The sequence below is a fragment of the Portunus trituberculatus genome, chromosome 46 (genome assembly GCF_017591435.1).
Source record: "Portunus trituberculatus isolate SZX2019 chromosome 46, ASM1759143v1, whole genome shotgun sequence".
Lineage (NCBI taxonomy): Eukaryota > Metazoa > Arthropoda > Malacostraca > Decapoda > Portunidae > Portunus > Portunus trituberculatus.
Window position 1 is genome coordinate 21,331,655 of NC_059300.1, and position 10,000 is coordinate 21,341,654.

At 43.2% G+C, this 10,000-nt stretch overlaps 1 protein-coding gene across 3 annotated transcripts in view; it reads left to right on the forward strand.

Moving 5' to 3' along the window:
* Positions 1-10,000, forward strand: part of LOC123519922 — a 193,105-nt gene that overhangs the window by 113,121 nt on the left and 69,984 nt on the right. For all 3 annotated transcript variants that reach the window (XM_045281628.1, XM_045281626.1, XM_045281627.1), the window contains one exon: positions 5,735-5,964. In XM_045281628.1, the coding sequence (XP_045137563.1) occupies positions 5,776-5,964 (189 nt within the window). In that variant the 5' untranslated portion in view covers positions 5,735-5,775. The remainder of the gene's footprint in view (positions 1-5,734; positions 5,965-10,000) is intronic.

Genomic DNA, 10,000 nt, shown 5'->3' on the forward strand with positions numbered 1-10,000 from the left:
AAATCTTCTGAAACATTTTTGGCAGACAGAACGACTCGGTCAAAAAAAAAAAGAAAAGAAAATCAACGTAAATTATAGAAAGCGCAGAAAATTAGAAAACCTAAGTGGAGAAACACGCCGCCAGAGTACAGCAGTATTGCATGAGATGCCATGTGAGTGCGATGCTAAGTGGACAGGGATCTTAGGGAGTAAGAAGGGCACTGCCTTGAAGAAAGCCCACATGCAATCACTCTTCAGCAGAGTAGACACAGGGGCATCCACACCTCATCCACGCCTCACTTTGAAAATACAAGATGGTATCATTATAGGGGAAAATAAAAAGGCGACCATGTATAAGAAAAAATCTAGATATTATTTACAAAAAATTTAGATTCATCTTTCCAAAGCGTGTTGTGTTGAAAATAAGAAAAAAAGTTAACTAAGCTAAAGATGCATTTTTAAAATATATATAAGTTAATGAAAGCAGCAAAGAGATGGAGGCGAAGAGGAATTAGATAAGAGGAAAGTGAGTGGATGGGGAGTGACCGCCACGTGTTATATCAGCTAAGGAAAACGAATTGGAGGCGTCTCACTGAGGTCAAGACACGCTGTTTCTGCCGTTAGAATTCTCCACGTTTTCTGCCGGAAAACGACTCTCTCGTTCCTGATCCTTCTCCCTTTCCTCTCTTTCTTTCATTCCCTTTCTCTCGTTTATCCTCCTCTATTTTCCTTCCTCCTACTTCCTCGTTACCTTTTCTTCAACCTCCCCCACATCCTTTCATTTCTTCCCCTCCCCATCTTTCACATCCATGCCACTGTTTCTCTCCCTTCCTCTAGTTCAACCGTTTCTTCAACTCCTTTCCCATAGTCTTTTTCTCTCTGGACCTTCACACCTCTCTCCCTCACTACTTGCTGGCACGAAGTTCGATTGGGATTGATTCCATGCAGATTGTGTCGCGATCACTTTTTCTTCTTTCTTTGTCCTCAGCGAGTAAATTGCTGTCAAAAGTTAGAGTCGCAAAAGAAATATTAAAGGCTCTCTAGTCTCGCCTTCGTGACATTTTTTTAGAGACCTTATTTATATCTCGATTTGTTTCTTTCTAATTTCTTTTCCTTCACCCTTCAGCCCACGCCTCCCCTCCCTCTCCTCGCCTCGCCTGCCACCACTCCAGCACGCGCCGCGCCTACAGGGCCGCGACCCGCTGGAAGTTAGCAAATCAAGAGCTCCTTGACTAAGGCAAATGGTGGCGCGAGAGGGGAAAGGAAGGAGGGAGAGGGAGAGTAGATGAGCAGAGGGTAAAAGAAATATCACCTGCACGATCTGCCGAGTCATCTCCGATATAGTGCTAAACCTTAAAGTCATTTCTTCCTACAAACTTTACAATGAAACATCTGGTCCATGCTGCAGTGTGTGTGTGTGTGTGTGTGTGTGTGTGTGTGTGTGTGTGTGTGTGTAATTCACCTCGGTCGCCTGCTGGTCACCCAGCCAGTCTTCCCCATTACGGAGCGAGCTCAGAGCTCATAGACCGATCTTCGGGTAGAACTGAGACCACAACACACTCCACACACCGGGAAAGCGAGGCCACAACCCCTCGAGTTACATCCCGTACCTATTTGCTGCTAGGTGAACAGGGGCCACACATTAAGAGGCTTGCCCATTTGCCTCGCCGCTTACCGGGACTCGAACCCGGCCCTCTCGATTGTGAGTCGAGCGTGCTAACCACTACACTACGCGGTGTGTGTGTGTGTGTGTGTGTGTGTGTGTGTGTGTGTGTTTATTTAACTAGTTGTAGTTTTACAGGGTCTGGGCTTTATGCTCGTGTGGCCCGTCTCCATATCTACACTTATCCAATCTTACTTTAAAAGTATGCACACTCGTTGCAGACACTACTTCTTCATTTAAACTGTTCCACGGCTCAATACATCTCTGCGAGAAACTATATTTTTTAATATCTCTCAGACATCTTCCTTTTCTCACCTTTTTACTATGCGAGCTTGTGCTTCGGATGTCATATTCTTCTCTCAGGATCAGTTTCTCATTATCCACTTGGTCCATTCCGTTGATCAATTTATAAACTTGTATCAGGTCTCCTCTCTCCCTTCTTTGTTCCAGGTTTGGTAGATCCATAGCCTTTAGTCTCTCCTCATATGTCATCCCTTCAAATTCTGGAACCATTCTTGTAGCCATTTTTTGTAGCCTCTCCAATTTCCTTATGTGTTTCTTTTTATGAGGGGTCCACACTACTCCTGCATATTCCAATCTGGGTCTTATTATAGTACTTATCAATTTCTTCATCATTTCTTTGTCCATGTAGTGAAATGCTACTCCAATATTCCTTAGCAAATTATATGTTTCTCTAAAAATTCTATCAATATGGCTTACTGGTTGATTGTTTTCTTCCATCGTCACTCCTAAGTCCTTTTCCTTTTTAACTTTCTCCAGTTCTACTCCATCTCCCATCTTATAGATTCCCACAGGTCGTCTTTCACTCTTTCCCATTTCCATGACATGGCTTTTGTTCACATTGAATTCCATTTCCCACTTTTACTCCATTCCCAGATCTTATTTAGGTCTTCTTGCAGTATTTCACAATCCTCCTTTTGCTTTATAACTCTGCACAGTTTCGTATCATCTGCAAACAGATTTATGTAGCTGTTCACTCCTTCTGGCATGTCGTTAATATAAATGAGGAAAAGTATTGGTGCCAATACTGACCCCTGTGGCACTCCGCTTTCTACTGCTCTCCACTTGGACTTCATATCTTTAACTACCGTCCTTATTTCTCTCCCCCTCAAATAATTTTCTATCCATCTCAATGTGCTTCCTTTTAAGCCACCCTTCTCCTCTAACTTCCATAGTAATCTTGCATGTGGCACTTTGTCAAACACCTTTTTTAAATCCAAATAAATACAGTCAACCCATCCCTCTCTCTCTTGTACTCTATCAACTATTCTAGAATAGAAACTCAATAAATTAGTTACACAAGACCGTCTTTTTCTAAAACCAAATTGTCTATTTGATATTAATTTGTTATCTTCAAGGAATTCGATCCATTGTTTCTTTATTATTCTTTCACACATCTCTTGTGTGTGTGTGTGTGTGTGTGTGTGTGTGTGTGTGTGTGTAATTCACTGTTTTGATCTGCTGCAGTCTCTGACGAGACAGCCAGACGTTACCCTACGGAACGAGCTCAGAGCTCATTATTTCCGATCTTCGGATAGGCCTGAGACCAGGCACACACCACACACCGGAACAACAAGGTCACAACTCCTCGATTTACATCCCGTACCTACTCACTGCTAGGTGAACAGGGGCTACACGTGAAAGGAGACACACCCAAATATCTCCATCCGGCCGGGGAATTGAACCCCGGTCATCTAGCTTGTGAAGCCAGCGCTCTAACCATTGAGCTACCAGGCCGTGTGTGTGTGTGTGTGTGTGTGTGTGTGTGTGTGTGTGTACTAGTAATTACCACTCATTATCTTCAGCAAGGCTCTGAAAGACACACTGTAGGAAGGTAGCGGCGTAGACAAAGCTGGAATCTGGAGGACGGCACATAGGGAGCCAAGACTCAGCATTGGCTGGTACAGAACTGGATAAAAACTCACGCTTCCTTCCCCAACTTGGAAGAACCCAGCGACAACTTTCTACCTTGGAGCAACATTTGGAAGTGCTGGCGATGAAGGCAGCGGAAAGAAACGCGTGGACACAAAGAGACATGTCTGTCTTTACGATTACAGTCTCAACATGACTACAGGTTAGCTTTGTGTGCAGAGACTTCTATTTTGTCGAAGAACAAACGTGACCTACATAAGAGGAACTTCGGAGGAGAGAAAAAGAGAGAAACAGAAAAGGTCATTGAGCATCTTAGAGTCTCCTTACATAGATAAAGTAAAAAACGGGCCAACAGGGGAAGAGAGAGAGAGAGAGAGAGACAGAGACAGACAGAGACAGAGACAGAGACAAACAGACAGACAGATTAGATATTTGTTAGTGAGTAAAAAATGGTTTGTGTCAAGTCACGATGAGTCACAGTGTAAGCGGCACAGATTTCATTATTGTTAACGCTGCCGCTGCGACTCATCCACGTCTGCCTCAGGATCCCGGTGATAACTTTCCTTAAGCCTCCTGCAGGGAACTCTTCATCTCGGAACCCGCCCCTGGTCCTGTTCCTGATATTGTTGTTGTTGTTGTTGTTGTTGTTGTTGTTGTTGTTGTTGTTGTTGTTGTTGTTGTTATTGTTGCTATTGTTCTTGTTGTTGTTGTTGTTGTTCTATTTCTCATTATTGTTATTGTTATTATCATTTTTATTATTATTATTATTTATTATTACTAATATTATTATTATTATTATCATTATTATTATTACTATTAATTTTCTTTCCCTCCTCCTTTTCCTTCTCATGCCCATTCCCATTCTTCTTCTTCTTCTTCTTCATCTTCATTTTCATCTTCATCTTCATCTTCATCTTCTTCTTCTTCTTCTTCTTCTTCTTCTTCTTCTTTCTACTCCTCCTCCTCTTCCTCCTCCTAATTCTTGCCTTTCGGATCCTCCTCAATTATGAAAACCGAATTGTCACACACACACACACACACACACACACACACACACACACACACACACACACACACACACACACACACACACACACACGCTTGCCGGCACAACAGTTAAAAGAAAAACAAAACAAAAGAAAGAGAAAGACAAGACCAACCATAATCCACGTTTCTGTATTTATATGAAATGAATGCTCCGCTTGTAAAGGTGAAATGAATAAGAATCATAATTGTATAATCTTGTAATTTACGCTATCTCTCTCTCTCTCTCTCTCTCTCTCTCTCTCTCTCTCTTTTCTCTCTTATTTTTCCCCCCTGGTCTGTCCTGCCTTAGTCTGGTCTGGCCTGCTATCGCGTCGTCGTCCGCGTGAAATTCAATTAGATAAGTGGAGTGTGCAGTATGTACGTCTCATTTTTTGCTAAACGTTGTTATTTCCAAATCAGTTAATGGATATTTCAGATGACGCTTTTAAACATCCCTTTTTCTCTCGGTTTTTATTATTTTTTTTTTTTTAGTAATTCTCCTGTTTTTATTGTTAACATAGAATTCTGTTTACTCCTTTTATATTCTACTTGTTTTCCAGCTTTCTAAAATACGCAGTGGATATGTTCGTGTATGTACATATGATATCTGTTTGCCGTGGGCTGTATCTGGCTTAGAGAGAGAGAGAGAGAGAGAGAGAGAGAGAGAGAGAGAGAGAGAGAGAGAGAGAGTTCTTTATGTATTTGCCTGTCTTACTTTACTAAATCTGTTTATCTTTTTGTGTTTTGCTGCCGGCGGCTCTTTGTTTCTTTCCCGGCGCTGGTCACCTTTCTGTTATCTTCTTGTTTTTAATGAACATATGAACGCAAGTAGCACATTTCAGCTTCCGTCTCCCTTGACTCTGTCCTCTGAGTTTGTTGCTTTATCTTACTTATCTTTAATGCATTTGCTTGTTTGTGTGTGTAGGTGGTTGGGTATGTGTGCTTGCATCTCTCTCTCTCTCTCTCTCTCTCTCTCTCTCTCTCTCTCTCTCTCTCTCTCTCTCTCTCTCTCTCTCTCTCTCTCTCTCTCTCTCTCTCTCTCTCTCTCTCTCTCTCTCTCTCTCTCTCTCTCTCTCTCTCTCTCTCTCTCTCTCTCTCTCTCTCTCCCACACACACACACACACACACACACACACAAAGCCACACAGCTGACGGTCACTATTTCTCCCCTAGGTGGGCTGGCAGGGGTGCTGGCGGAGGAACACAGTGAGGTGATGGTGCAGCAAGTGGACGTCCCTGGTGTGGTCAATCTTGGGGAGAACGTGGAACTGGAGTGCCACTATGAGATCAGCGGCAACCTGTACTCCATCAAGTGGTATCTTAATGACCGGGAGTTCTTCAGGTACCAGCCAGAGGAGGAGACCAACATCATGATCTTCCAAATCCCGGGGGTCAACGTTAATGTGAGTAGCTGCCTCGGTGCTTCCTCGCCTTCTCGGGTCCTCTAATGCGTGTGGCCATGTGCGTGTTTACTTTTAATTGCTCCTGCGTCGTTCTACCCAGGACGAGTTTGTCTTGGAGAGTGAGACAAGAGGCGAGAGAAAGAGGGAGAAAGAGGAAATGTATAGAAGGAAGCAAAAGGGGAAGGAAGGAGACGGCGGAGAAGGAGCAATAGCAGACAGGGGAGCAGAAGGAGGAAAGGAATGGAATGGAAGAGGAGCAGGAGTGCAAGTTATGTAGTGAATGGGGTGTTTACTGCTACACTAACAGGAGAAAAGCAAGATGTAGGAGAAGAGGGAGGAAATGGTGAGTGATGCGTTTACAGGGGAGGAAGAACACACCGGAGGAGGAGCAAGAGGTGAAGAATTAGGAGAAGGAGAGGAAGTAAATGGCATTCTTACTGCTACACTCACTAAGAATGAAGGCTAAGGAGAAAGAATACAAAACACACGGCAAAACACAGTAAAGCCCTTTTTTACGATGGAGGAAATGGGAGTCTGGAGGAGGATAGGTTACCACGACAGGAGGATTAGGTGAGCAGGGTTCGATTCCCGTTTACCGCTGGATACAAAGGATCTCTTATATACCTCACTAAATTTTCCCGTCGCTTGCAATCTTCCTGTTATTTAGAGGAGGAGATGAAGTAAGATGTGAACGAGGAGGAGGAGGAGGAGGAGGAGGAGGAGGAGGAGAAGGAGGAGGAGGAGGAGGAGGAAAAGAAGAAAAGGAGGAGAAGAAGAAGGAGAAGGAGGAGAAAAGAAGGAGGAGTAGGAGGAAGTGAGTGGAGATGCTCACTGCTGGATGCAAAGGAGACAATTTGAGGAGGAAAGAAGAGAGGCAGCAAGTAGGAAAAGGAAAGCTGAGTGTTATGCTAACCATAGAGGAGAAGACAAAGGAGTAGGAAGACGAGTAAGTTGAGAAGAAGAGGATAGAAAGGAGAGGAAGGGGAGCAGTGGATGGAGTGCTTACCTTTACGCTCACACTGGCCATCATCCCTCGTGATATTGCCTTTGTTGTCCTGTGAGTTTTTTGTGACTTCTATCCGTAAACCAAAGCATCAATGAGTCTTTCTACTTTTCTACTGTGTGTGTGTGTGTGTGTGTGTGTGTGTGTGTGTGTCGCATCGTTCCTCTCCACAGGCTGCTCAAGGGCCTCCCAGTGCGCACTCCTCCTTCAGTAGTGCCTCCTTCACCTACAAAAGAGTGACCGTAACTTGATGACCGTTGTGCTGAACCAGAAAGCCGCAGATATAAAAATGGTAGCGATTGGTAAAGGTCAAACATTTTCGCTCAGTTTGATACGTACATCAGTGGATCTGTCATTTCAAGGAATAAATACTAACCGTTGAAAATGACTCGGCTTTGTTCCTTGTTAGTTTGCTTCGGTGTGTTGGTGGTGATGAATGGTGAATGGTGATGGGAGTGATGGGACGATGATGAATGGTACCTGGGTGTTAAACAGCAATGGGAACAAGTGATGGGTAGTGATGATGGAGGCTGCGTGGTGTGGTGTGGTGTGGGCAGCGATGAAGTATGATGAATTGTTATGAGTATGGACAAATTCACCAACAAATAACACGTCTGCTTTCATAGTCTGTTTTGTGTTGTTGGTGTTGTTGCTGCTGCTGCTTTTGTTGTTATTGTTGTTGTTGTTATAGCATCAACAGCAGCGACAGTAGTAGTAGTAGTAGTAGTAGTAGTAGTAGTAGTAGTAGTAGTAGTAGTAGTAGTAGTAGTAGTAGTAGGCAGCAGTTGTAGTATTATTATTAGTATTAGTAGAGGTAGTATTGCTAGAGGTAGTAATAGTAATAGTAATACTAGTAGCAGCAACAGTAGTAGTAGTAGTAGTATCAATAGTAACAGTAGTTAGTTAGTTAGTTAGTTAGTTAGGAATAGTAGTAGTAATAGTAGTAGTAGTAGTAGTAATAGTAGTAGTGATAGAAGTAATAGTAGTAATAGTAGTACTAGTAGCAGCAACAGTAGTAGTAGTAGTAGTAGTAGTAGTAGTAGTAGTAGTAGTAGTAGTAGTAGTAGTAGTAGTAGTAGTAGTAGTTAGTAGTAGTAATAGTAGTAGTAGTGTTGTTGGTGATGGAGGTGGTAGTGGCAGAAATATGTTTGCTCGAGTAGATCATACATGCTTTATGTGCAGCCTTGAAATACAAACAAAGGGAACTACCTAAAAAAAAGAAAAAAAAAGATAAATCAATCAATAAATTCACATCAACATTACCCTCATTATCGCTGTCACGATTATCATCATAGCTAAGTTATTCCTGGGCCTGCGTTGATCTGCATATGCTATGGACAAAAAAATAACTAATGATGTGACTGATGGAGGACAGGGAAGGACTTTTACACAGAAAGTGCAAATGTGTGATGCATATTGCTCGCTGGTGTGCTATTTTTTCAACCCGCCCTTTTTTTATAATGGCAGTGTTGCGTGAACGGTGTTAATGGAGGGCTGAATGATTGCCGCAAGATAAATATTGAAGCGAGGGAGAAAAATGTGGTGGCGTAGTTATGTGATGATTCCAGGTACAGCGGAGGCAGGTGGACGGGTGTGGTGTACCTCCGGGGTGTGGAAGTGGCAGGGGGAGGGACGGGGAAGAAATGAGGTGTCTGTGGATTATAGGTTGGGTTGATGGTAATTGTGATGGTGAGCGTAGTTGTGTGTACTTAGAGAGAGAGAGAGAGAGAGAGAGAGAGAGAGAGAGAGAGAGAGAGAGAGAGAGAGAGAGAGAGAGAGAGAGAGAGAGAGAGAGAGAGAGAAACCAACACAGACACAAAACAAACAGAAACACTCCCCTACACATACCAAAAAATAACACTAAACATACGAAACGAAAAACAAACCAGACTGAAGTGAACATTCAGTCTGTCAAGGAGTTCCTGCAGCTTCCTTCCTCTCATGGTTAGGCAACGAACCTCCCATTCCATAGACTGAATACCCGCGTCGGTGTAGTAAGAAAGAGACATTGGCAGCGCGAGAAGATTAAAATGGACAGAAGCAGAGCCAACGCAGCAGAGACAGTTGAATCGTCGCGGGAATTCTGAATGAGAAAGAATATGAATACTAGGGTGAGGCAACACAAGAATAGGAAAGCAGAACGGCTGGAACGCTCATACGTAAATGGTTGGGAAATAGAAACTAGTGTTAGAAATGTGAGAGAATTTATAGATGAAAATATGAAAATTAAAAGAAATCTAAAAGGAAGAGAATGTATGATGAAAACGGAGAAGAATGAGCATGGCAAAAATATTGAAAAGAAAGAACTGAAGCGAAAGGCGAGATGAGAAGAGTAGGTAAATGACAGAAGGGAATAGAGGAGATCTGTTAACGGAGTCCATTCCGACAGACACAGACTTTATCTCTCTTTCTCAGCTTGACGGGCGTTGCAAAAACCTCAAAAGTCGTGTGCTTTTTGCTTTATTTACACTAATGGAAGTGTACACAACACGTGCTGGAAAGTAAAAAAAAGTAAAAAAAAAATAGAAAAAAAAGGAAAGAAAAATATGGCCGTAAAGAGTTGATCCATAAAGAAAAATCGTGAAGCGTCGTTTGTTGTATTGGTTTGCTTCAGGTCTTGAGTGGTGGATATTGGAGGGCGGAGCAGTGCGTGGAAAGGTGCGGGGGCCTCTCCACTCTGCGGTCTGTCTATCATGGCTCTGCGGGAGGTAAAAAATGGACATCGGTTTTCTCTCTCTCCTTTTTTTTTTCCCGAAATAGTTTGTAGTAGTGCAGTGATAGTGGTGATGCTTTGCCAGGACTATGAGGTTACCTGCGCTGTGATCACCGGCCTGGCTGCCTCGAGTCTGACTGGTTGGCGGGAACTCAGTCTGTGATTATGAAGTTGTTTGGTGAGTTGTCGCCGCCCTGTGACGACTGTCCATCCACTCACTGGCTGTTACGGCTCCTCGCTCACCCGCTGCTCAGAGTCTGGGTACATTTGAGTGCTGACTTACAAATGGGTGCAGCTTTACATATGCACGGTTTAAATAC